Raw genomic sequence first — 27,210 nt, 5'->3', positions numbered from 1 at the left:
GATTGAGGATCGGTCGGAATTGTTTGCCGTGGCCCTTGTCGTGGCGCCAGGCACCAATGGAAGATGCCGAACCGGAACGCCGTAGGATAGCAGAGTAGAGGTCGGTATGGATGGAATGTATGATACAAGCCGGATCGACGCGTGGCGCGTCGTCAGCTGCAAGCAGTGGCGTCATGCTACGCTATCGCTCAAATGTGCTTGAGCGACTGATGGAGTCTAGGTCGGATTCGCGCGACTCGCTACCCGCGCGTTGCTGTTCTTCCTTGCGCTTCCTGCGCTCGCTGGGCGCACGGCTGATCAAGCGCCTCACGAAGCTGCGGCTTGCCTTGGTGTTGGTGGGCTCTTGAAGCGGGCTGGCAGGCTCAATGGATGATCCGCAAGAAGCGTTGGCGGCAGGCTCGGGTGCGTCGACAATGTCCTGCTTCTTGATCTTGCAGAAGAGAGTGGAGAACAGGTATTGCTCGCCATTGCTGTCGTAAAGCGGGAGATGACGGTAGCCTTGCTGGATGCTGTTGAGCTTGGCCGTGAATGTAGCAAGAGGGGCGTGATTGGTGGTTCGGGCATCGAGCGAGTTCCAGACAGTCCAGCGGACGAAGACAAGGCTGGGGTACCTGGTCGTAACTGTCATATCAATCTCGTTGCCGAACTCGGGGTTGTAACCATTGCCCTCTACGATGCGTGTTCGCTTGCGCAGGGGGTTGCCGATGCCAGAGTGGCCATTGCGAGCAGATGCGTCCTGTCCGCCGATACCGGTGGCATTCGCACCCATGTCTTCGGCACAGTACATCTCAAACTCAACATAGGGGTTGATGTTGGCTTCCTGTCCGAGACCGCGGGGGCGCGGGAGCTGCTGAGCAGAGATGATTTGCACAGTGAACTTGACTTCCTTCTTAGGTGCCTTCCTGTGACCGATGACTGGGGTCTGTGACTCAAGACGAAGAGCTGCTGGCTTCAGCACGTAGCCGGTGCGGTCTTCTCCACCAGCAAACATGGCCTCGTTCAACTGTTGACCGAGATCATAAGTTTGCCAGTTCAGCGCAGCCATCTGGACGCCGCGACGCCAGAACTTGAGGGGGTCAAAGTTGGACGAGTTGATGCGGAAGGCGTGAGGGTAGACGCGCATGAGGCAACGCATGTTATGCTCCTCAAGCAAGTGCTTCTCACGGGCTCCAGGCTTGGTGAGCTTCTCGAAGGCGCGCTCGTTGATGGAGAAGACGTGGTTGAAGGTGTTTGCGTCAATGCTGCCAAAGTCTGTGAACTTAACTCCCCTTGTGTAGACACCAAGATTGCCGAGCTCTTTCGTGATGTTGCTGGTCTTGGCCTTCTTCGGCTTACGGCGATCATCTACTACCTCAGCAGTCTCGGCAGTGGTTGCGTTGGGGCTGTCGCTGTCTTCAGCTGAGCTCACAGCTGCGGAGGTGGGTAGCGTGTTGTTTGAAGTTCGGGGTGTTGCCCAGAAGGATGCTGCTCGCTCTGGTGGGCTCATTGAAGGCGGGCTGGAAAGAAGAGGCGAGTTCGGGATGAGGTTGTCGTTCAGTATCACGGGTCTCGACCACGGAGAGCTGAAGCTGCGCTGTCTTCGGGAGGTGATCTCGCCCATGAGAGCCCTGGTGTCGATTTCATCGCCAGCAGCACGCTTGACCTTGATGAGAATGCGGTGCTTCAGCTCTTCTGGTGAGGGTAGCGACTGCGACTCAAAGTCTAGTGGCTGGAGAACCAATTTGTCACCAAACTCCTGCATCATGATCTTGACCATGGCAGACTGCTGGACCGGAGAGCAGTGCACCTCAAGCGAGAGGATGACTGGGTAGGGTGATTCTGTGAAGGCGTACTTGTTGATGACCTTGATGGTGTCTTGGAAGAGGATGCTCTTGGTCAGAGTGCGGCCGTGCATGACGACCGGAATGTTGTCGGCGCCATCCCAGCAGTCGATCTCAAGGCATCGGCAGCCCTTCTGAAGCGCAGTAATGTACGCCTCAGTGCTTGATTCGCCTGCAACTTGACGGCCGAGCAGGTAAGTGTTGTGTGAGCTGGAGATGTAGTACTCGTTCAATGGTCGGTTGAGTTCTTGTGGCTGGCCGGCTGGCTTGAGGATGGAGTTGGCAGCCGAAGTCAGGTACGTCTGGAAAGCGGGGAAGTTCATGGCCAATGGCAATGGGACCTCTCCGCCCTCGGTCGGAGTAGCAGCCATCCTGGGTCTTGTTGCACGCGCAAACTTCTCAAAGGTGTTGGTCCAGTATTCGAGATCGGCGTTCACGTCTACGCCTTGCTCGCGCTGCAGAAAGTCGAAGAAAGTGTACTTGTCCATCTCAATTTTTGAGCCAGACGTGTAGGTCTTGTAGATCGCCTTGATGTCTTTGCGCTCCTTGAGGCGGCGCACAAAGTACAAGAATTGCGATTGGTTTAGTTTTCCAGCGTCGAGGGTATCGGCTTTCTGGAAGTAGGCGCGAAGGGTGGCTTCGGTGCAGTTGATGTGTAGACTTCGGCACAGCTCGACGGTGCTGGGGAAGTCAAGTGTCTCGTCGCCCTCGCCACGCTTCTTCATTGCGCGTTGCCAGACGAGCTTTGCGCTCTTGTCGGCAAAGCCCAAGAGGCCGGCCATCAGGTCGATGCGGTTGCGCGACACAGACTCGAGCGTCTGGGTCCACATGTTGAAGATGCCAACGTCAGGCGCAATCAAGTGCATCGTTCGTATCCGGCCCTTGGAGCGTGTTGTGTCGGTGTAGACAATGGTAAACCAGTAGGGGGCCCAGTTCTCGGATAGGTTGCACTCCTCGCGGTAGTGCTTAGCTTCCGGACCTGAGCGGATCTCCTTGACATCGTCGATGTAGAAGGCTTTGGAGGGGCGCGAGGAATCCCAGAACACCTTGGCCGATTCCAGATCGAGCCGCAGGTTGATCTCCTTCTTCTCCTTCTTGGTAATCTTTCTCAGAACGGTGCCTTGCTCAAGGCGCGAGTTGCGTACGGGGGCGACGACGGCGGCGTCTGGTATCGAGCTGAAGCTGGGGGTTGGGTGTGAGATGCCGAGGCCGTGGATGGGCTCAAAGGGGTCTTCTACAGCTTCCTCCTCTTCAAAGGCGTCGAAGTCGGAGATGCCAGTGTCGGCGTCGGCGGCAGTCCTGCTGTCGCTGCGGCGGCGCATGATGACGGGGCCGGAGCTCTTGTCGCGCTGCGCAGACGCATTGCCTCGGCGGAAGCGACCTGGAATGCCCTGCGCGCCGCGGCTCACTCTGCGGATCAGGCCCGGTCCCTTTCCTAGAGCCTCGGCCATGGCTGACGGCGAGGACGTGGGCGGCGACTGGACGGGTGGTGGAGGCAGGAGCGACTCGGGCAGGGTGTAGGAGGGAATGGCCGGCAGCGAGGACGAGACGGGCACCATGCCCTCGGGCGTGGACTGCAGGGAGCCATTGAGAGAGCCATTGAGGTACGAGGCCGTCAGCGCGGGACTGGAGCGGGCGGGTATGGTGATGGCGCGTCCGAAGCTGGGCGAGGGCGAGGGCATGCGCGGTCGCGAGATGGCGTCGTGCAGCAGCGACATGGTTGGTGGTGTGGAACAAGCAAGAGGATGTGACGGGGCGGGCTAGTAAATCTTCATGGCGCGGGCCGTGGTGAGGGAGAAGGAGCGTAACGGCGAGCGGGCGCCTCTGGGTAATAAAAGCAGACAGGATCAACAGCCTGCTGGGTCCTGGTGGAAAAGCGTAGGCTAGGAGCAGCTTCGCATCGTGAGACTGACGGAATGCGTTTGGGCTATGACGAGTCGGGCTTGGGAAGCGCGCGCTGCGCGAAGATGCAGACGCAGGTCAGCTGGGATTACTGGAGAATTGACTTGCATGCACTCTGCATGGATAATTTAGGATCTGAGTACTCCGGAGCAGTCGTGGGGGTTGCAAGCGAATCGCGTCGGCAGACCAGGGCGGGCGAAAATCAGTCAGCGCGCGAGTGGGCGCTGCAGGAAATGCGGAGAAGGGTGTGGTGAGGCGGCGTATCGTGAGTGAGGTGGTGAATTGTCGGTGGTGTGAGGGTCTTGTGCGTCTGCAATTGGACGTAGTGTGGATAGTTGGTGGATAGTGTGCGAGAGGAGTGGGCTGTAGGGCAGACAGGTAGTAGTATATGGGCAACGGCTGCGCTTGGCGGCCGTCTTTGGGCCAGGAACAGACAAGGCGCTCACCGAATTTTCAGCTAAATCTTACAAGCACACGATTATCCCTTGACTCCTAGTCATTCGGGCTTCCATCCGCCTCCGCTCAATTCGGGCTCCGAGGGCACTTCCCTGTTTGTCTCCTGGCCTAGCGCTCGACTGCGAGAGCCGCGACACTGGTTAAGGCCCCACTGAGCAACGGTGTCCTGTATGACGCAGCCCATGGTTATACTATGGGGTCCGCCAATCATCACGTCTCACCGTTCGACGCCTGAGGATCACGGCCACGGCATTCCACAGGCACCCAGCGCGGCAGCATGGCACAATGCGATGACAGGGCAGTGCATGTTCTGCTCTTGTTCATTGTCCACCGAGTTGCATCACAGGGAGCCATGCTCCATAGTCTGATCCATCGCCCATTGTCACGATGCCGTGCCTTCCGGAGCGGGCATGGCATGGCTGCACGAAGAAGCAACCTCAGCGGCCCTGATGCTGTTCGGTTCGTGTGTCGTCGATCAACTTTGACTCACCGGTATGTTGCGCTGGCCTGTTAAAACTTTGATGCGCCGTCGTCATGTTTGCTACATCGTGTGCGCGCGGTATACTAGCTCTGACTGGCCTGGCACAGCAAGACGGTGAGTCCGAGTCACACGAAGCAATGAGTGTACTGCATTCCGCCCACGGTCGCTGGAAACAAACCGCCAGCCAGTCGCATCGCCGGTGCAAACGCCCCATGTGTGGCGGTGGAATCCCCCATCTCTCACACGTGGCGCGCGGGCAAGTGAAACCCAAGTGCGAAGCCGGCACAACGGTTCCATCATCATAGCCGGCTTCTGACGGCCGGCGCAGAGTCAGGGATCCGCCGGCGACGCCCTCCAACCTTCTGCTGGCCCCTCAATTTGCTGCAGCCGACTCGGCTGCTTCACAATTCCAGCACGTCCCGCTCCTCACAAAGAATGGCGCGACAATGCGGTGCGCCCAATGCTCGTATCCGCATCGCCCTGCCACTGCGAGTCGCGTGATTGTTCCACAAACTTTCCACAGCTTCGAGAAGGAAGGATTCCTGCCCCTGGCGCCCTGCTGCCAATCAAACCACGACGCCCCCGCACATCAACAGTACACGATGCCAACGTGCCGGGCTTTCCACTTTCGTTCTGTCCATGTGACTTGGGGCGGTGTGATGCATCAAAGTCCATCGTTGCGCTTTGTCCAATCGTTTCTTTGACGCGCAGTAGGTATTCTGAGCTGCCGCTTTCATGCCTTGATTCCTTTCATGCCCTGATGTCGTGTCACCGCATTCGGCCCTTGGGCACCAGCGGCCTCTCGTAGCCCTTCGGACACATATCCGGTAGGCTCGCCGTTGTCGTCGTTGCCGTTCGCTAAGTAAGGATGGCCGGCACTGTGTTGTCACAACTCGTAGGGCTCACCCGAAATAGCGCTGCACGTAGCCCCACCTGCTCTGAGCCTGCTCGAAACATTTGCAACGATGACATGCATCTCTGGCCAAGATACCATGCATCCAGTGCCCTGTACCCATTCCCCGTGCGAAGGGTGCCTCCACATATTCATATCGCTATCTTCACATGGCTTTCTGCATTGAGCTTTTGCATCACTCTGCTGCTCCATGTTTGCGCTGCCGATGCTGTCCGGATGTTGAGCAGCGCGGACGATCGGAATCTTATTGTGTCCATGAGCTGAGCTGAGCTCATGCTACCGGACTGCGGCATGAACTGCCCATCGTACACATTCTGCGCCAATGAGAACATGTAGGCCCCATAAAATATTTTGATTCGCTCATGGCAGTAGGTCGCACGCCGATTGTTAGCCTACCACGGTACTACGTTGCGATATCGATAGGCATGAAATGGCGAATCCATGTTACAGGAAGAGCCGAAACGTTCCACCAAATTTCAGCCTCAGGCATCCCGCGTCCGCACTGAGACAGCCAACCAGCATGTACCTTGTCAACGTTTGTTAGGATCGACGAGGTGGAGTGCCCCATCATCGCTCGTCAGGATATCGCAGCCAGAGGAAGACCCTTGCGAATTTCCGCGCAATATACGTCTGTTCGACCATGTTGGATGCTGTGCAACGGCGCTGGCATGTCCATCTAGGTTCCGGGACGTTTTTGTGCTACTGAAGACCCTTGAGGAGATGATGTCTGAGGAAGCGTGGTTCTGCAGAGATGCATGGGACTGCCCGTCGAACACTTTGCGACCCGACATCTTCTCGCCCTGCTTATTCCCGCTCACTCCCTCAACAAATCCACCAAGTCCCAATGAATCGTCGTTGAGGAATGGTGATGGCGTTAAAGCTCTGGATTCCAAGGCGTCATAGCCCGTGCCAGAAGCAATTTGAGGTCTAGACTCGAACGTTGCAGGGCTCACAGAGCTGACGGCACGAGATAGTGGCAGACACCTTGAGGATGAATTCTCCGAGTACTTTGGAACCAGCGGGGATGTCTTGCATGCATGATCATGCATTCCTTGATCGTTATCGTCGGTCTGAAAAACAAACGCTCGCCAATTCTTCTCGTCTTCGTCCAGACTTTGCACAGCAGCGTTGACCGGTCTGTCCCGACGAATGAGGGCCATGTCGGAGGCATGCGCCGATATTGGTTTTCTTACACCTCTCTTCAAAGACGGCAAAGAGGCGGAAACGGAGGACGAGCTAATGCGACTCTCGTTGCCCTGACCTTGAGTGGCATGCTGTGACCAGTCCATTGCAGCTTCGTTATTATGTCTCTTGGCGGGGTAATTATGCGGGACGCTGCTTCTGGATTGAATGGATTTGTCGGAGTGGCTTGAACCATCGGAGATTGCGAGATACGTCTTCCAGGGGCCCTCATCGACGATTGTATTGGCAGCAGAAAAGTCAACACCGACTGATCGTTCCCTATCAATATTGTGCTGATGCACATATCCCGTCTTGGACTCACCTACCGAGTCTGGATCGTCAAAAGGCTTTGTCTCACCGATCTGGTTGCCATCCGATGCAGTGCGACCACGGGCACCTGCAGTAGAGTTGGAGCCGCTGAAGGCGAGACGAAATGCGCGCTCTTCCCCGTAAGCATGATGTGTGAGTCGGAAGTCATGCGTAGAGCTCTCGTTTTCACGGAAAGTCATCGTCGCAGGTTGACACTGCAGCTCAAACTGGTCACCCGTAAAGCTCTTTTGCTCAGAAGCGTCTGGAGAAGGACTAGCTACACTGCGCCGAGCAAGGCCATAGTGCTGAGGTTGTTCACCGGTCGATGGCGCACGGGAAGCAACATCAGCTTGCTCGAAAGCACTAGTTGCTGCAAGAAGCTCAAGGTCGGCAGGTGGCTTCGCTGAGCGTAGCTGTGCAAGCGGTCCTTCCTGGTCGAAAAGCATGGATTCAGACGAAGCATGCGACTGCGCATATTGGTCCAATTGTGTAGAGTAAGTGTTTGTCATTGCATCTGTGCCAATCCGGATTCGAACATCATCTAGACGCTGGCGTGGACCACTATCTCCATGGACTTGGGCAAAGGAATCGTCTGCAAAGTCATGGACTTCATTCCTGAATTCATCCTTGTTCTTTCGTCTTGGGGCTGCACCGCGTCCTCTTGTCGTTCTTCTGCGCTTGCCGATCTTGCTCTTCTCTCTGCTCAAGCGGAACCGCAGACTGACCGGCTTCGATGGGTCGATGCCGACCCAGTCTTTCTGTGTTAAGAGCCTCTTCCTATTCGCTTCGAGTAAGTGCAGTTCCGTATCGGCTTCGGAGGCCTTGCGTTTTCCGTCACGCAAGTCTATCTATCTATTAGTATCTGCGGTCACTTGGGCAAGAGTGACGAGCCGTCACTACTACCTTTATGAGTAAGCCGATCGTTTGGGTGTGATTCTCCATGGGGCGTTGTCTCACGGCGTTTTGCGGTTGGCTGATAGTTGCCTGGCGTGTGCTCAGGCTGCTTTCTCTCGTTGCGACGTTTCGCTGCGTGCCCCGTGTGTCGCAGAGAGCCTGAGCCAGATGGTGCTATGCCTAAAAGGTAGGAGTCTCCATCGTCTTGCAAATAGCTAGGGCGAAATGGAGCGACGGGAGAGTTAGTATCATTTTGAAGCTGTGTCCGCGCTCGGGCAAAGTATGCTTTCTGCTGTTGGACCACGCCCGTGTTGGCTTTCTTGGTGCGCTGTAGCGAGCCACCTGTCCAGTTCATATTCGAACGCGTCAAAAGTTTTCCTGTCGCTGTCCTGGATATGTGTGGGCCGATGGAGGGCATATCTTGGGTTGTGCTTGGGGGATGAGCACTTTGCGCGTTGCAGTTGCCCAGGTGCTGCGCGCGCGCTTGCCGACTGGCGATGGGCTGCTCCTTCCCCTCAGCGGCTCCTCTCTCACGTCACCCTCATGAACCCCGAAGCTGCAACACAACTGCAGCACGTCACTCCGCCTCTCGTAGCGCTGGCCTACTCATCTTCCTCGGTTAGACTCAGCTGTACAGCTCGAGTGTCTTGCACGACTCATGCTCGGATCTGTCGTGCCGGCGGCAAAACGACTACAGATGCGAGGGTCCAATCTCCTGATCGATCAGCGCCTCTTCCATCTTCCCTCCGCAAAACTAGTGGACCGCCGCAGATGTGCCGAGACCCTGCGACGGGAACCCCGTGGGTGTAGAAAATCTTCTACATTAATGGCCAGAGGGTGGTGGAGAAGGGACCTAAAAGATCATCGCGCTGCTACACCATCTTCAACACATACAGCAACATATGCGAGGGCCTTGAGTTCTGCAAAGCCGATTTTAGAGCTATCCACAACTCAAAAACTTTGGGGCAACTCCTGGGGAAATCGTGGAGAGGTGGAGAAGAACGTGCTCGACGACCATGGCCCCATACAAAGGTCCACCACCTCCAACGAAACCCCGTTCATCCATCTCTTTAGAATTCGCAGCCAAAACACCGGTCGCGATAAGTGCGCTTCCTGCATAATGCTGGAGCTACTTCAGATCATTGCCCCTTGCAGAGGGCATTCCGGTCCTAAACGGGTCTTGCGGCATTCTGAAAGCGCCAATGTGCACAGGATGCGTGACTTGACTGGCCGCTAAATGTGTTCTCCCAAACTGACCAGGCACTCGTGTTGCGTTCCCACCCAAATGCCTCAATCTACATCCACTACGCCAACCACTAATCGTCAACAGTCGTTCAGCTTTCGTTCTCGAGGGGTTCTTTTTGTAATTTGCTATACCAGGTGTTGAGCTTGGTTTTGAGGTAATACCACCCATATCCACAATGGCAGCCCGATCCTATAATGCGGAATGATGGCATACATGCTTCCTGGCGCCGCAGTCCATACTGCACATGCGCCGCCAGTTGCGGTGTACATTCATGTACAGTTACGTCAAGCGCTATGGCCTGAGACTATGCCTGTGGGTACTGGTTCTACTCGCGGCCCACCGCATGTAAGCTGGGGAGATATGGCTCAATGCACGCGCCTACACTCGGAAGAGAGGTGCGTCAGTCGTCTCATTCGACATGTGAAAGGTAGCGATAAGGCCCGCGCATGGAATCGCACTTGTGTCTCGTCTCTATCGATGCTGTATTATTCAGTCGAGGTCGGTTTTCAATATGGTGACGACGGACGAAGGCTAAGAGCCCAAGAGCCTAAGACGGATTGGCATGTCTGCCGAGATAGCCTACGTTTGAGCCTCAAGTTGCCTCATCTAGCTTCCGATACTTGGCGATAATTGTCGGCCGGATGGTTCTCGCCGGAAACCAGGAGCTATCGATCGGAGCTGGTAGACTTCAGATGGACTCATCAGCATCGCCTGCCCTGAGTCCCTGAGGCTCTTCATTTGCGGATGCCCCAGCCGATTCGAATGGCTGTTCCAAGGCGCCGAAGCGATATGCGAGCTAATCAGATATGACATCACTAGCGCAAAAGACCCTCAAAACTCTGCAACACAGTTCCACAGCAACACCAACCGCGGCCGTCTACCACATGGCGCGCATGGGACGGCAATACTTTGAGACCGCCTGAGATGCAGGAGGCCCTGTACCGTGACTGTCATACCCACTATTATTGCAACATTACCAGACTACTTGTCGAATGGGCATCGAGAAACATGCCACAATCTCTCACCACATGTCAAAAGCGCACGCCTGGGCTCTCCCTACCGCTATCGAATTCCGGTGTTGCAAAACCGTCCCTTGCCCTCAATCTGCCCGAGTGACGCCATAGATCTACGCAATGCCATCCAACAGAATCCCAAGCCATACCCTTATCGTTCAGGGTCCGGCACATTTACGCAGAAGCGCAGTGTACCGTGCCGCTAGAGTTGCAGTGGACGTTTGAGTAGTGTAGGGGGCGAAGTACAGACTACCTTGTCTCTTCGGTATAAAACTCTGGGTATCTGCGCGTAAACCAACCATCAACCCACCTCCACATATCCACTTACCCACATACCCACAGTTCTCTCCGCTTCCTTTGAGGGGTTTTCTGGAGACATTACCTATCTATCGGGCTCGCAAACTATAAAGGCTGTTGTACTTCCAGCGTTTTCGAACTCGCTCAGACCACAACTGTACAGCTTCTTGCAACAAACACACGTTGCAAACTTCCTCGAACCCAAACTCCACACACTCCATCACCATGTCGGCACCTTCTCTAGCAGCCCCTTCAACGGGCGTGCGTCGCCTCTCTGCCAGTGAGGCTACCAGCGACAACATCAAGATGGGCCCAACGGTCGTCGTCCCCCCACAACATCTCATGGCTCCCTCATCAAAAGCATCAGAGATCGCCAGTGCCTTCGAGACCGCCAGACATCACCTTGACGCTGCCAACACCCCTGGATCTCCTGGCTACACCCCCCCAGAGACATCAGTTACGGACAAATACGCCTTCGCTTTTGGTATGTTAGTCACCATGGTAAAGCATGTCTTTTCTAACGCATCCTAGATATCGATGGTGTCCTCATCCGAGGTGGACGACCCATCCCAGAAGCCGTTGAAGCCATGAAGATGCTCAACGGTGAGAACGAGTACGGCATTGTTGTACCATACATCTTCGTTACAAACGGTGGTGGCAAGACTGAAGCCGAGCGATGCGTGCAACTCAGCAAGCAAATGGAGATGGAAGTATCACCTGGACAATTCATTTGCGGCCACACACCCATGAGGGAGATGGCAGAGAAGTACAACACCGTCCTCGTCGTTGGAGGCGAGGGCGAGAAGTGCCGCATTGTCGCTGAGGGCTACGGCTTTAAGGATGTGTAAGTTCGCCCGTAACACCTGTTCATGACATCGACTAACACCGCTCCAGCGTCACTCCAGGAGACATCATCAAAGACAACCAAGATACTACACCCTTCCGCAAGCTCACAGAGGAAGAATACAAGAACTCGCGAGTCCGCAACTTCGCTGAGGTCGACATTGACGCCATTTTCGTGTTCGCCGATTCTCGCGATTGGGCATCGGATCAGCAGATCATCCTCGACCTGCTGATGTCGAAGAACGGTCGTCTCGGAACCCGATCTGCCAACTTTGACGAAGGCCCACCAGTCTTCTTCTCCCACAACGATGTCGTCTGGAGTGCTTCGCATGACCTTACCCGTATTGGTATGGGCGCTCTCCGTGTTTCACTCGAGGCCATGTTCAAGGCTGTCACTGGCCGCGAGCTGAAGACAACCGCATTTGGCAAGCCTCAGATTGGCACCTTCGAATTCGCCACCCGCCTTCTTGCCGAGTGGCGTCGCGACACCCACGGCATCAACTCGGCTCCTTCAACAGTCTACTTTGTAGGTGACACACCCGAGTCCGATGTGAGGGGTACCAACGAGTACAACGAGCACACCGACTCCGCAAACTGGTACTCTATCTTAGTCGAGACTGGTGTCTACCAGCGCGGCACCACACCTCGCTTTGAGCCCAAGGCTATTGTGAAGAACGTTCTCGACGCCGTCAGGCACGGCATGGAGCGCGAGTACAAGAAGGCTCTCCGGGAGAGCATGATGGAGACTGGTGTGCTCGAGGAGTAGATGTCTTTTGACTCTCTTCTCTCTTTCTATTCTTTGCTTTCCTTTCTGCATAGCACGGCGTTTGGGTAGTACCTCATCTGATTTCGGCAAGAGTCACTGCAGCAGTCGCTATAGATGATAGACATAGCTAGATCGCGCAATAGTAGACACAAACACAATTCATACAAGGCAGGCACAAATTGCCTAGTCACTTCAATCAACCAATCTCTCTATTGCACATCCTCACTTTGATCACTAACGAAGAGCATCGCGTGTTTCAAACCAAATGACTATCTACACGAATCAACTACCGACGTCTGCATTCGCAAGCAAGTCGATCCGGCCTTATTCATCCCATCACCTCGCCTACAAATGCCTCAATGATAGATCCTACCAAAAGGCAGCGAGCGAGTGTCGGCGGCAACTTCCGATTCGATCATTCCCACCCGGAATGACGAGGAGCGCAACGCCGCGTTACCCGGCACTTTCCACACGGCGCTCAACACCGCGAAGCTTGTATTGCGAACCGCCTGAGTCGGGCCGAGGTCGCTCGTAGTCGCCGGTTAGTGCGACCAGCGACCACTTGCATTACGACGGCCTCCATGATATCAGCCCACGTCACCAACGAGAAACGGCCGAGAACAGCCTTGCCGATGGGATCGCGATGAGAGAGAGCTGTAGAGTGAGACTGTGGGAAGTTAATTGTGGGCGTTGTGGGCTGGAAGGATTGTGAGAGAGTCGATTGCGTGACTGTCAATGGCGGAACGTGTTCCGCAACTGTAAGAGGAAGTTGCAAAGACACGGTTAGGTCCCTCATCGCGATTTCGTGTCTGGCTCCACTACGAGATACTGATACGACGGCATGTGACATGCATAGGTGGACCATGTCCTCGGCACGGATAACACATCTTCCAACGGCCGTGGTGTACCGTATGTAGAGCACAGCACAGCAGCTCGGACATGTTTCGAATCGATCGACGAGGCGACGTTGCAACATGGGCCACATGTGGACCCCCCTCATTGCGAGGGGCACACGACGGATGAACCATCCTCATCCCACTTTCGCGCAATCTTATCGTTTCTCCAACGGGTGGATGAGGGACGACCGGCGGAATTGTGTTACAAACAATTCTGAGACAAACATACGGCTATATTCTAAACTCTCGACATGAGCCCGACACGACACTGACAGTCTAAGTTCGCGCCTTGACTCATGGCCCTGGACCCCGCGACTCGTTTGACAACAGCCGGCCGCTGACGATCTGGGGTGGCCTTGCGGGCAATGCTGGACGTCAAATAACGAGGAATTACCTTGCGCGTTCTTTCAAGGCTGAAGCATGTAGACGCTGGGGATAGCTGGTCAAACGTGAGACCAGTGATCCTGATTGACAGCCAATCTGACACTGAAGATCCCGTCTGTCTCATTTTCCCCTTCTGGCAAGTGAGCAGATTTTACCGTCTCCCCGCTGGCTGAGGCGTTTTGGTTCTCGTCGGTCCGTAATGAAGCCTTGCGGCAGGCTGTTCGACCTGCGCTGATAGGTATGCTGGACCCTGCAGTTGAGGGTTGCAGATAAGCGGTCGCTAATGCAAATGGCCGATGGTCCGCTCGGCAGTCAACGTGTACGCTCTTGTACAGAGTTCCATGTGATGGTAAGCTGGGGCTGGGAAATTATTGTCGTACGTGAGGGTGGTACTGTGTGAACCACTAGTCAAGGCCAAGATGTTGGTGAAGGTTTGGCTGAATGGTAGGTTTCTTGCCCTTCTCGAATCCGATTGGCGAGCATGCGTGTAGAGGACTCAACGAAAACAAAGATCACATTCCATACACGTGTGCATCGGTGGATTGTTTTGTCACGCGTCAGATGTTTAGTTTCAAACACCACTCCACTGTGGAGGTCTCAGTGCCACGGAAGATGAGAGAAATAGATGGTATTGGTATGTACGGAAGAAGAAGATTGGACAACGAGGAAGGCTTGGCGATATGTAACCACGTCTCCTCACTCAGAGCGCTCTTCGTAGGCGTTGAGACTGTAGAACCAGTCCAGCTTGTCTCGTATAGCCTCTTCTGTGTAGTCCGCGTCATCAACGTTCTTCGGTCGGAACTTGGGCTCCATGGGATCGATGAACATGGTGGAGTTGTCGTAGCCCCATTTCTCAAGGTTCGTGACATTGAATGCCACCATCATGCTGCGTGTTGTTAGTATGAAACTTCGTGACTACAGTATCCGAGAAAACTTACTCGTGGTCTTCGTGGACGAGGTTGTGACAATGAAACATGTAAACACCTGCCCACGGTGCGTAGCGAGCCACAACCCTGACGACTTCACCAGGAGCGATCCACACAACGTCCTTCGTACCCGCTGCTTCATATGGCATCACCTCGTTACGATTCCCCGTACGAGACAGCACCTGGAAGTCGACCAGGTGGATGTGAACAGGGTGCGAGGCATTTCCACCTCCGTGTCTCAACTCCCAGATCTCGTCCGCGCCCAGGACAGGTCTTGTCAAGATGCGGTTCTCGATGTCTTCCCAGCCTACACCGTTGACGAGCCACTCGCCGTCGATTCGCGAGAATTTGAAGCTCTTGGTGATGTTCGTCTCCGGAGGTGGAGGGATGTAGCGAAGCTCGGATGGTATGGGGTAGTTGTTGGTGCAGTCTGTCACGGTGTCGCCGACTACGAAGCGCATGACGCGATCAGTTGCGGCGAAGTCGAGGTTTCCTACCATTCCGCGCTCGTTGAGCATTGTGATGTTCTTGCCTTGGAAGTCGGCGAAGTCGACGACGATCTCGTAGCGTTCACCTTCGGAGATAGCAAAGTTCGATGTGTTCACGGGGTGGGAGAAAAGTCCTCCATCCGAACCGATCATGGTGAAGTCCACGGTCTCTTCAGTCGTATCGTCTTGCAAGTATAGGACAAAGGCTAGATGCCGTTAGTAAGATTGCAACTGGGGGATTTGTGGGGTGACTTACAACGGCTGATAGTACCGTCAAGGATGCGGAAGCGATATTTGCGTGGCTCAACATTCATGTACGGCCATGGTTGACCATTTCTGTTTCTGGGTCAGCTCAAGAATTAACTATCCAGAGTAATGTACACATACACATGAATCACATCACCCCACAGTCCAGTGTTGTTGTTCGTATCGAAAAGTAGCGAGCCATCAGGATTGTATGTCTTCGCGCTCAAGGATAACGGGATATCGTGGTCACCGGTTGGCAATCCGAGGGCTTTTTCGTCTTCGTCCGTTATGATGTAAAAGCCAGAGAGGCCCCTGTCTACATTTTCGCCGGTCTGGCGCTCAGTATGGTCCTGTTAAAAGTCAACATGTGGTTTACAAGATAGAAAGAGATCAATGGAGACTGACATGGTACCAGATAGTTCGAGCGTTCTGTGCGTTCGGATAGTAGTAGTCTTTGTATTGACCAGGGAATGCGTAGTCTGCGGCCCAGCCATCGAACGGAGCACGGTTGTACTGGCCGTGAACATGGACTGATGAGTTTGTTGGACTGGTGTTTGTGTATCGCACTACTGCCTCTGATAACTGAATCAGCTTTGACTTCATAGACAGAAGTAAGCCGAGACCTACCTCGCCCTTTTCGCATCATAAATGTCGGTCCCGGTGACGACCCATCATATGTGTATAGAGTAGTGGCTGGTAGATTGGGGTATATTTGTTGTGTGGCAGCCTTGACTTCCACCTCGTAGTAGTCGATAACGGCACCGGTAGTCTCATTGATGTAGGTGCTACCCACTGTCAGCATTCGGCCACTTCCAACATGATGAGTACTTACAATTTGGCCTCCTTCACAGCAGGTACTGGTAGGGGATACTGGAAGATCCATGTGTATTCTGGGCTGTCCCATCTTTCGGTCTTATTGTTTGAGGGTATCGTGTCATATGGTGGTACGCCGGTCGGGCTAGGAACTGGAATGTGTGAAGGCAGAGTTACGTTGGCTAAAGGAGTGGCACGTATGCTGTGTATCAAACAGCCGACGAAAAGAAATGAACGAGTGACAAAGAGAGAATACATCTTGGGAAGGAAACTCGACCAGCCTGCTTCCGCGGATGACGAGGCATCTCGAATGCTTTAAGGAGAGAGCGATCAAACATTGTTGTTGACGTATGAGAACAGAACCGATCGTTTGATGAGGCATGGGCCATGTGATAGATCCTGCGTATCTCGCAAAACGAAGGACAGGCGCAGGGACTGTTGTGGCTGACTCCCAAGCATGCGGATCAGTATGTAGTGACTCCTCTAATCGAGCCAGGATCCACCATCCTGGGAAAGGAAGTTAAGGAGAGTTGGGCCATCGAAGATTGCACGTTGAGTTGAGTTGAGAAAAGCGAAGAAAAAGAAAGTCAAGGGGGTTCTGCGGCGGTACACCACGAGAGTGTAGTCAGTGTCGTCGGCATCATTAGATCTAGACACGAGAAGAGCGCTATACTGTTCTCCATCACTCAATACTTGAGCTGGGTGTGCGATTACAGCGTGGCGCACGAGTTGATGTCGTGAACAAGGAGCTACGATGATCTGTGGGCCCTTCCCGCGTGCAGATGATGTCTAGGCTTGAAGCGGTAACGCTAATGCTTTCTTTGGCTGCTCTTCCTCCTGACACTGCGGTCTTCTCGCATTGTAACCGCACGCAACACCAACGCTTGCGCAAGACCCTGACACTACCTTAACATGCGTTCTCTTATCTCTGATCGCCAGTTACGAAGCTTATGCTTGCGTGCCAGTCCCTCGCTCGTGCCCCTCCTATCTTTGATCAACACTTCGCCAAATGCTGTAGCTCGGCCAAGCAGCGCCTCACGGTCTCCGCATCTCTCAATCTTGACAAAAAGCACCTCGATGTCTATTCTTGCTGTATAGCCGAGCACTAGCACGATAACGAGGCTGAACGCGAGGCCCCGAGTTATTGGCATGTCGCACCTGCCACACTACCACCGTGCTTGTTGCCATGATCGGCATCACGGCTTCGAATACCGCATTTTATGTGGTGGCACGGCACGGCACGCTCTATACACCTGGTTCGGGAGATTGCCACCGTTGACGCGGTAGGGCCACGAAGTGGCAATCGATAATCGAAATGGGAGATGCACGCCCTCAAGATATCGATATTGCCCGGTTGGAATATGTGCACCGGTATCTCATGGCTTATTGTTGTTTTGACGATGGAACCAAGTCATGCGTTGATGCATTAAGAGATCCGGTTGCATAGCGTGAGCAAGTACACGAGGTTGCGACTTTGCAAAGCCTATCATTCGGCCGAATGCGCTGCAAACACCAGCAGTCGAATATTCTCACATCTTGACTAATTCAGTCAGGTTAGCAGCTCACGTACAGAAAGTTCTTTTTTGCAGATATGACCGTTGGGTGGTAGCATTCTTGATCGGAAACTATTTCAGCAAAGCAACCCTACGTGGGGGAGAAACAGCAAGTTGGAGAGACTACTGTCAGACAATAACGTCGTATCAAACTGGAGGAGTCATTCGAATTTCGACATAAAGCACCCATCGCCTTCGGGCGCTAGAGCTTTTCGAGATGCCTAGTAAAACCCATAGCCTCCAAATCCTCCGCCATAACCACCGTATCCTCCGCCATATCCTCCTCCGTATCCGTCATCGTACCCACCACCGTACCCACCGTATCCATCATCGTACCCGCCATACCCATCGTATCCATCATATCCGCCATCGTATCCTCCGTATCCACCGTCAAACCCTCCCCCATATCCACCGTAACCTTCATCATACCCGCCATATCCGCCATACCCATCGAATCCTCCATCATAGTCATCAAAATACCCACCAGGAGCATAGTCCTCGTACCCATCATCATACCCAAACATTCCTCCAACGGGCATTCCCCGTTGAAACCCCCTCGCATAAGCTTGCCCTCCCATTTCCACGTCATCATATGCATCATGAAAACCCTGGAAATGCCCCATGGGGAATCCTTCTCTCATACCACGTTGGTCCCAGCCGGCCTTCTCAGCCCGCTCACGGCCTGCCTTGTATCCTTTTTTGGGGTGGCGTGGCATATCGCCCGTTGGGGGATCTTGGCCTGGCAGCCAGTACTGTGCCGTGGATGTGCGCCCATTTGTGTCCTCATAATGGTGTGTCCATGGGCCTTCTGAAGTAGCATGAGGACTGGCTGCGAAGGCGCCGTCTAATATGTGTTGCCGACTTGGTCTTTTTTTCGATTTCTTCGCCATTGTTAATTGACTTAGATAGTAGTTTGTTAGGGTAATGTGAGTGTTGCTACTTTGCGAAGCTGGAATGTGTGTTGAGGAGAAGAAAAAGTGCCAAAGAGCAGAATATATACTAGCTGTCGACCTTTCTATGACGACGCCAGATGTTGGTGACTCGAGGCTGTGCTGGCAAGATCTTGATGAAGAGAAGCTATACGTGTGGTCGAAGTGCGACTTGCGAATGATGGTATGATGTGGCACGCTGTTTGTTAGATCAGTCACATTCTTGTTGACCCTGCATTACCCTCTGTCAGTTCTCGTCATACTTCCTGTTTTCTTTGCATCCATACAAACCTGTCGCATGTCTGGCTCTGCTTAAACCTATAGCCCGTCCATTTGAATGCTGTCATCAATGGTGATGGCGGTGATCATCATCGCCACTTCTCGTTCCGTTGAATCACAGCCCGCTCGACAGCACCCATAGTATTCGTCGTTGGCGACCTTTCATTCTTTCGGTTGGAGGTAAAGTTTAACCCGAACTCCAGCACACATAGGACCTCTTGTATTTCGTTTTTGTTTGGAAAGTTCGGGTAATAGCGATGGAGAGAGAAAGATTCCCGAAATTTATGTAGACTTGGTTTCGCGCTAAATATGTTGCGCGAGTGTTGGTACTGCTACTCATGGCCAACTGCTTTAGTGATTTTGGATGAGAGATGTATCGTGGTGATTTTAAGGTAAGGATTCCTCATTCCATTTTCCGAACGGCTTGGCTTTTTAATACAACGAGGGAGGACGAAGAACACATGGCGATTTTTGGTATCTCTTTTATGGGAATGCGAAGAGAAACAATAGGCACAGCACAAGAGATAATGTGCTGGCGTAGATATTTATACTACGCTCCACCTCAAAATCTAGCACATGAAATGGTGTGAGTGAGCTCGTGACACATGGTTTAAGAGTAGAAGTGGATCATGTCGAGAAGACAACCCGGACAAGCCATGAGCACAATTATTGCAGCTTTCAGTAGCTGTTCTGATGTTCTGACCAAAAGAAAGAACGCAGGAGACATGGGAAAAGAAGAAGCACTTTTGAAGTTATCATGTCTTGTTTGAGGAAGTCACTCCACACGAAGCATGCAACGGAATAATGCGGCTTTTGATGTTGCCTGCAATCCGAGACAGAGACATACGTTGTCTATTAACTCTATTGTGGAAGGTTCCTGCACGGTGACGGTGTCTTAGTGACAAATACGGACGCAGTTGCACCAAATCTTCATACGTAGCTGATCTCAGGCATTTTCGTTTCGTAGGTAGTTCCAGAAAGGCACTCACACCATGGCGAGCTCCATTTTCTTTTTAGAATCGAGGAACCCAAGGTGTGTTTTAGTTGATACGCGTGAGGACAGGAGGAGGGAAGCAGGTATTTATACGCTCGTGGAGGCGAGGAAGACATCACGGCGGTGAATCCATATTTGTTGTAGTCACGGAGACACATGATCTGTTCTCGCGGATGTTTTGTTGCTCCCGAACGCCAGGGCAGACATGGAATGTGGGAGGTTGCTTTTGTAGAGATGAAGCGCTGCGGAGGACCGCAGTCGCCACATAATAAGGTGATACGGTAATTTGGAAAAACTGGTGGTAGGTGTACATTAAGGGGGAAGACACAGCAGGTTGTGGTAGGTTTATATTGCCAGGCAGCGGAAAAGATCACATACGAGCGATCGTTGCGATTTTCAACCCACTCGTCTCTGGTATAGTACCTTCCATGTGCTCCAGAACAGCTTTCATATACCATCATTCTCTTGATTTTGGTGGGTGAGCACTTTCCTAATCGGGTAACTTTTTGAAAGGTGTCGATCGCCGGCGTCTGCATAGTTACCACCGCGCCCCCGGCCCAGCAATCGTAACAGTAGACCAGCCCACCACACATACGTGCTGAGCCTCTGATTTTCAGTTTTCCTCCCAAGAGCAATGACGGTACATCACAGAAACTGGGTAAGGCGTGAAGGTAAATATAGAGGCTGGTGTTGATTTGGGCGAAGGAAATCTGCGCAGTTGTGGTCTTTGGTGGACACATGATACTGAAGGTATGCGCTTTGGCTGCCAGTGCATCCGCTTCATGAGGGCTCCTCATCTTGCTTTCAACTCAGAGAACGCCCATAAAATAGTCCTTAGTGTTGCTGTTTTGGAACTTTCGGCGATTTTGACATCGGCATCCTGGAAAGGATGGAAGGGGCTTCTTTTTCGTTGCATAAGGGAACCTGGGAAAAGTTTTGGAGGGACCAACGCACCGACAAGCCCATCTGACGCCTCACGATCGTTTTTTTGTAATAGAGTACCAGAAGTTTTGTGTAATAGATTAGGAGGAACTATGCGGGAAGTCGCACATCTTTTATAGTGAGCGGGACGCAGACAAAGACACATCAACACGTTTGCGATTTCTTTCTGGTATAGGAGGGTAGCGAAGTGCCGAAGGTCTTGCTTCCATGAGCAGTGGTTTACGTTGTTTTGTAGCAGCATTGCTGTCTAGAACGCGAATTCTTGAACTCAGTAGAATGCACGCTCTTGCTAAGTGCAGGACCGAGGAAAAACTCATGAAAGAGTGTGGCCGCGGACTTTTTGAAACAACCGAAGTCATAGATAGGAATGTGTTCTGATTTGGATAAGACAGAGAGTCGCCAGTCTGATCGTGCATGTGTAGGTATCATGTTTTGGTGTTCTCTCGCGCGAGCGGAGGGTGCTCACACCCATGTCCTCAAGTGTAGCAACTTTAAGAATAAACTTTTGAAAAGGTGTTGGGGTTGTAGAAGAAGGAATAAAGGTGTAGAAGACATCATTTACACACCATCTAGCTCCTCAGATCACGATCCAATACAAACAATAAGCTATACGAAGTACATAATACTATTAATACTAAAACATAGAATAAGAAATAAAGGTCTAGAAGACACTATCCATATATTATCTAGCTCCCTAGGCTACGACCAAACATAAACGAGTAGTAGTCTAGTTTGCGCAGATGAGTGCATCGGAAAGGAGGAAGGACAGCGAGAACATCGAATCAATTTCTGTGTTTTTGGATCTCGCATGAATGAGAGCAAGTCTTGCTTTTGTTTTGGAAAGTGCCGTCGGCTGGCACTCTACTCATAAGATTGCAGAATCGCGGTTTTGGGAATCTTCGAAGGTATATATGCAGACGAGACCGACACATGTCTTGCGACTTATTATTGTTGGTAACAGCTTCTTTGCCAGAGACGCAGACATGTCGTCTTGAACCACCGATTTCGATGCAGTGATTAAGAAACCAGAGGGAGGAACCGACATGTTTCCTTTGATGTTTTGTTTTGGTAAAAAAAAGTTTTTGTGGAAAGGTATGAAGGAAGTGAGTGAGGAGGTCGATTGGCGATGTTTTATACCTACAGCCGAGACCCGCTAGCGACATCTGGAGAACAGCAAGTATCGCCCATGCGCTTGCAAAAGTGTGTTTTGGAAAATTAGAGTGCGGTCAGCGGCTGCAGCACCGTGCTCGTACATGTCGATATCATGGCTTTCAGAATGTCCTCTTTGTATGGTGCTGGCGCTCGATACGTCTTTTCAGTGATGCGACGAGCACGCAAGAAGTACACTCGGTGTATACTCCAGCCCTTCCTATGGTCAGCAGAATGCCATCACCGAGCACCGTGCTATTTGCCCGGCCACAATTACGCGCAGCCGCTCCATTCATAGTGCCATCAATTCCATTCAATGCAAGTGGTATCAATACTCCATCATATATCCCTCCTTCCCAGCATCAAACCTCTCCGTCCTTGTATGTGCCGCGCCATCATCCAGCGCTTATTTACCAGCCAACTCCTTCTCGATATCCGCCTTAAGATCCTCAGGCTTCTTAGTGCTCGCCCACCTGCCCTTGACCTTTCCATCCTTGCCAACAAGGAACTTCTCAAAGTTCCACTTGACACGCTTAAGGCCCATGAGACCAGGCTTCTCGTTCTTGAGCCATTCGAAGGCGGGGTCTGCGGATGCGCCGTTGACCTATGCGCAACAGAAAGAAAGTAAATTAGCGTGTGTTCGTTGTATCGCATAAGCCGTGGTTTCGTTCGTTTCGTTGCTTACATCAATCTTTCCCAGCACGGGGAAGCTAACACCGTAGTTCAACTGGCAAAACTCCTGAATCTCGTCGTTGGAGCCTGGGTCCTGGCCTCCGAACTGATTGCACGGGAAGCCGATGATTTCAAAGTCGTTGGGGTGTTTGGCCTTGACGTCCTTGTAGAGCTTCTCGAGGCCCTCGAATTGGGGGGTGAAGCCGCATTTTGAGGCTGTGTTTACAACGAGGACGACTTTGCCGTTGAGCTTGGAGAGGTCGTAGGGGGTGCCCTTTTCTGCGTGGGGGTGTTAGTTGCTGTTGCGAAGAGAGATGGGCGGGAGGGAGAGGAAAGAGAGGTGTGACGTACTGTCCTTGGGCTTGAAGTCGAAGAAGCTCGTTGCGGAGGCCATGGTTGTGTAGTGTGCTGTTCGTCCTGGTACTTCTTTCTTTACGTAGACAGTCTTCTTCTCGAAAACAGGTATATAGGAGCGTGTAGAAGTAGTATAAGCGCAAGGTGCAAAAGTGGTGGTAAGGCTTCGGAGCTTTAAGTCGTGTCGCAAAACAGGTCTGAAGTTCGTCGCGATACGCGGGGCTGTGCGGCTTGTCGCCCCTCCCAATCGAATCATGGCATGTGATCGTAATCGTAATCCTAAAATCCTACGCAAACGCGGAACTCCGTTGACCGTGTTTTGCTTACTCGAATATTCGGTCTAGCCAGGCACGACTGTTTGACTGGCGGTTTGGGCTTACGCAATAAGACCCTGATGGAGACCCGATCTTTGGCTCTGGCCATCGGGCCTGACAGGTCAGATACAACCTCGGCTTGTTCCACCCACTGCGTACTACGGACGAAAATGCACCTGGCGGTGGGGCGCCGTTGACGACTTCGGTGATTGCTTGCTACATTTGGGACTTCTCGCGATGGGCTTCTTTAGATGAGTAGAAGGTATTTGGAAGCATGAGGGGCTGCCGAAGTATGCCGGAGTTGGGGAGGGCGCCCACGACGTAGCAGCTCAGGCACTCTATTGCCATCAACGACACCAAAGGTCACACACACACACACACACACACACACATGCACATGAAGAGTGATTTTGATAAAACAACAACAATATAAATAGCAAAACTACGTACAAAAGCAAGAACAATCTCTCCTCCAGCCACCAACGTCCGCGCGGCGGGTAATGATGGCTATACAAGACCGACCTCTTCTCCATGGTCATCCTTCCGAGTACTGACAACTAGCAAAAGAAATACAACTGTACTAATTACACTCCTCCGTTAACATTAGATCAATCTGATACATCAACCAACTCATGCCATGCATAGTGCAATGAGTAGACCTCAGTCCTTCTCCCCCTCAGCGGGGTTGCTGTCGCTCCAAGAGCTGACTAGCTATCCTTTGGCATCCGAGTCCACGGCTGGGACATGTCCTTGGCTCTGTATCCTGGGTTTTCTCCGGAGATTTGTGGCCATCCAGGGCAAGTGGCATCCATCCGAGACTTGTGGGAAGTCATGGTCCTTCATCCGCGAGGCATGCGGGAATCCATCCGGCTTTCGGAGAACGCAGAAAATCAAACGCGATGTGTATGCATTGAAAAAACAAGGGTAGGGGTCCGGCTTTGTGATGACAAACCTGCTGGCGGTTGTCTCTGCAGACGGAGTCTACCAGACGTGTGCTTCATTCAGCCGCCGAAGACATCTCGGTACTGAGTGCAGATGTCGTGAAGGCCAACGACCTCCTTCGTCAACTGGATGTCGTCGCCGAGCTCGTTGGGGGCACTGAGATTGGTCAGAACATCAATGATGTGCTGCTTCTTGCTCAAGAACTCCTTGGTGAGGGCCTCGCGACGCTGCTGGCGTTGTTGCTCGGCAGTGAGCTTGACAACCTTGACGCGCTTCTCACCAGTCTCCTCAGCCGACGCCTTGCGCTTGCGAGACGCTGACTTGCGAGGAGCCTGTCCTTGGACAGGCGGCGATGGCTCAGTAGTGGGCCCATCGTACTGGTGTACTCTCTTCATGTGGTCGAAGAGGTTGTAGCGACGAGGGAAGCCGTGACCTGGCACAGCGCGCTCACAGTCGCGGAAGTGGCAAAGGTGCGGCCTCGCGCCGTGACCGTGCATACCGTGCGCCTCACGTTCGTGACGGAGGAGGCATGCAGTAGAGGAGAACTGCACACCGACGCAGGTCTTCTTGTTGCAGCGGAAAGGCTTGAGGTGAGAGTCAACGTACTTGCTGTTGAAGGTGTTAGTGCATGTTGGGTTGTGCAAGAATGATACATACTCGTAGTTGCACTTCAAAGCGGTGGGCTTGTGGGTGCATCCGGCCTTGCCCTCTTCAGGGCAGTGATACTTTCCATCCTTGTCTGGTGTCTGCTGGTAGAGAGGGTGGCTGCGGGCGACCTTGGTGCGCTCCTCTTCGAGCTTGGTCTCAGCTGCCTCGGACTGGGAGAGGCTGTCCTCGTTGTCTTCCACTGAGTGGGCGACAGACGCGGGCTTGGTGTCCTCAAGAACATTGACTGTCTGAGGGAAGTGGACGCTGGCGGTGCTGGTCGGTGTGCCGACGAATGCGCCGAAGCCAGCATCTTGAGCTGAAGCTCGCCGTGACTCTTCTTGGAGAGAGTATGATGAAGAGTTGCGTAGAGTGGCGGGACGCTCTGAGGCATCGTAGGAGGCGCTGTGCCAGTTGCGCTGAGGCGAGTTGAACATGGTGTCGTTTGTTGGCCATGATGTGAAGGTGAAGGGGTTGTTCTGGAAGTTGGTCTCGGATGTAGCCCACTGTGGTGAGTCGGCGATGGTGGACGGTGCGAAGCGAGGCATGTTCGCTGGCGAGTAGTGTGTGTAGTCCTGAGCTGTAGAGTAATTAGCATATGTGAGGGGTCCCTCTGTGGCATTCCATGATCCGGATGTGGCTGGTTGCATGTGGCTCATGTCCAGGGTCTCCGGGAATGTGCTGTAGTTCTCCGAGCTCATTGTCGGCGAGTAGATGTCGCTGCCAACAAACTGGCTGCTGATCCGGCTATCCTGGTGGTGTAGCTCCGGCTTCTGGGCTCCGCGCCGGCTGGCGCCGCTCTGGCTCTGGTATGCGCTGTCCATGCTGCACTCCGAAGCAGTATCCTTGATTTCAAAGAATTCTGCTGTGTGCATGTCCTGGAAGTCTGAAGAGAAAGGAAAGTCCGGTGCGGAAACGACCGGGGCTGGGATTTCCTTCCTCCACTCAGTGATGTTTGAGATGTAGAAAGCACTCTCCGGTGGTGAGTCGAAGAAAGAGTCGCTGGACACCAAAGTTAGTATCCAAACGCGCAAACCTAACATGTTCGTGAAGATGTACAAAGGAAAACGCCATGTTAGTATGTCCGAGGATGCCTATAGAGAGGTCAGTCAAAGCAGCGCAGAGGCGTCAGTGGTTAGCACGCACCTTAGGAAGCCAGTAAGATTGGGATGGCCTGCGAGGTAGCGACCTGGTTCCTGGAGAGGTAGGGAGGGCATTGTGGGTGAGCTGAAACATCCACAAGTCCTTTGGCGAGAAGTTGGTGATCCAGTATATGATCCAGTCAGGTCCAGTAACGTCCAATGAGGCCAGGAAAGATGAAAGCGGAGCAAATCATCCAGAACATCTTAGGCTCCTTCAACAACAATCAAGTTAGTTTCGGATCAATAGGTCGATGTGGATAGGCTGAAGCTTCAGCCTACAGTACGTACTTCGTATCTCCAAATGTTTCCAAATCAGTCCATGACCATGGTGGTCCTCGTTAGCGTCCAGTGGAAAACCGTGGCAGGGTCCATAAGAAGTCCATGTGGCTTGAGGTGCTGAAGGCAGGTCCATAATGGCTTCATCCTTGTGGGCTCCGTAGGTGTGGATTGCGTACATTGATACTACCAGTCGTGTGTCGCTGAGCGCAGTCGAACATAACATAAATGAACGACATTGCTGAGAGTTGCCTACGTTGTCCTGGGGGCGGTGCAGGGTTGCATACCGTTGTTGTTGGTCATCTTCCAGATAGTGCGTCGTAGTGCATGTGACTAGCGCGAGGATCCACTCGTGACTGTTGACCGCCGATTCAAGAGCTCTGCATGATAGCTTTGAAGTCGGGGCAGCGAGGCCTCGTGGTTGTCGTGTCTACAAACACTGCAAGGGCAGTGCGCTACGTCTCTCGAATCCAAGGCTGTCCTGGGAAGCATCCGGCATTGGGTTACTGAAGAAAAGTGGCCAAGTGGAGATCCTGTACCGGGGAGGCACATCCAGTGGAAGGTATCCTGTGGCATCCTTTGGGCATCCATGCGGGCTGTAATGGCGGCAAACAAAAACAAACAGTAGGAAAGAAATACATGAGTCTAGCAACACAGGATGTCGTAGTCAAAGGTAAGAAACGCGTAAAGCAGAACATGAGTTGGGGGGGAACCGTTGGGCAGTAAGTACCTGGATAGGGCTCCGTCTGGGCTCCGAATTGTCATCCTGAGCAAGGGCTCTTGTTTGAGAGTGTCGTCTTTGATGGTCGTTGCTAGCAAATTATGCCAGAAAAATCGCTCGAATGTGCTGGTTTGCAGAGGCGATTGCTGATGTCGTGTGTAGGTAGGTGTGTGATGTTGAGTTGAGAAGAGAGGGAGGAAACGAGCGGGACAATAATGTGTGGGAGGGCGTGCGTGCTGACCGGTTGGTGGCTTAGTTCGATTGCCAACGCATAGGAGACAGCCCCACAAGCATATCCCACGAGTAAAATCTTGTTGCGGTGCTTCGGCGGTACAAAAACCAATGGGCCAAAATCCTTCGGCGGTCGGGCTGGGAAGGCGGCTTTCTTATCAATTTGTGTCAAACGCTAACGTCACAGAGACG

At 52.9% G+C, this 27,210-nt stretch overlaps 6 protein-coding genes across 6 annotated transcripts; 1 reads left to right on the top strand and 5 right to left on the bottom strand.

Moving 5' to 3' along the window:
- Positions 1-181: 181 nt before the first annotated feature.
- Positions 182-3,538, bottom strand: J4E78_001346 (uncharacterized protein; the record flags this gene model as incomplete). Its single annotated transcript, XM_049362005.1, has 1 exon — positions 182-3,538. The coding sequence occupies one exon, from the start codon at positions 3,536-3,538 to the stop codon at positions 182-184; it is 3,357 nt and encodes a 1,118-aa protein (XP_049227288.1).
- A 1,854-nt stretch (positions 3,539-5,392) lies between these two features.
- Positions 5,393-8,005, bottom strand: J4E78_001345 (uncharacterized protein; the record flags this gene model as incomplete). The annotated part of the gene is made up of 3 exons (XM_049362004.1): positions 5,393-5,537; positions 6,782-7,911; positions 7,967-8,005. 3 exons carry the CDS (start codon positions 8,003-8,005, stop codon positions 5,393-5,395), a joined length of 1,314 nt encoding a protein of 437 aa, XP_049227287.1.
- Positions 8,006-10,738: 2,733 nt separating this feature from the next.
- J4E78_001344 (uncharacterized protein) lies at positions 10,739-12,122 on the top strand (the record flags this gene model as incomplete). The annotated part of the gene is made up of 3 exons (XM_049362003.1): positions 10,739-10,997; positions 11,045-11,357; positions 11,408-12,122. The coding sequence occupies 3 exons, from the start codon at positions 10,739-10,741 to the stop codon at positions 12,120-12,122; spliced, it is 1,287 nt and encodes a 428-aa protein (XP_049227286.1).
- Positions 12,123-14,098: 1,976 nt separating this feature from the next.
- Positions 14,099-16,180, bottom strand: J4E78_001343 (uncharacterized protein; the record flags this gene model as incomplete). Its single annotated transcript, XM_049362002.1, has 8 exons — positions 14,099-14,288; positions 14,341-15,022; positions 15,073-15,152; positions 15,204-15,412; positions 15,468-15,637; positions 15,690-15,847; positions 15,895-16,027; positions 16,174-16,180. The coding sequence occupies 8 exons, from the start codon at positions 16,178-16,180 to the stop codon at positions 14,099-14,101; spliced, it is 1,629 nt and encodes a 542-aa protein (XP_049227285.1).
- A 5,947-nt stretch (positions 16,181-22,127) lies between these two features.
- GPX1 (glutathione peroxidase gpx1) lies at positions 22,128-22,787 on the bottom strand (the record flags this gene model as incomplete). The annotated part of the gene is made up of 3 exons (XM_049362001.1): positions 22,128-22,325; positions 22,407-22,672; positions 22,745-22,787. The coding sequence occupies 3 exons, from the start codon at positions 22,785-22,787 to the stop codon at positions 22,128-22,130; spliced, it is 507 nt and encodes a 168-aa protein (XP_049227284.1).
- A 1,275-nt stretch (positions 22,788-24,062) lies between these two features.
- J4E78_001341 (uncharacterized protein) lies at positions 24,063-25,865 on the bottom strand (the record flags this gene model as incomplete). The annotated part of the gene is made up of 3 exons (XM_049362000.1): positions 24,063-24,612; positions 24,661-25,650; positions 25,795-25,865. The coding sequence occupies 3 exons, from the start codon at positions 25,863-25,865 to the stop codon at positions 24,063-24,065; spliced, it is 1,611 nt and encodes a 536-aa protein (XP_049227283.1).
- Positions 25,866-27,210: the final 1,345 nt, after the last annotated feature.

The sequence above is a fragment of the Alternaria triticimaculans genome (genome assembly GCF_023758025.1).
Source record: "Alternaria triticimaculans strain BMP 0046 chromosome Unknown scaffold_1, whole genome shotgun sequence".
Taxonomy (NCBI): Eukaryota; Fungi; Ascomycota; class Dothideomycetes; order Pleosporales; family Pleosporaceae; genus Alternaria; species Alternaria triticimaculans.
Note: the sequence above shows the minus strand (reverse complement) of the source record. Positions and strands in the feature narration are given on the sequence as shown.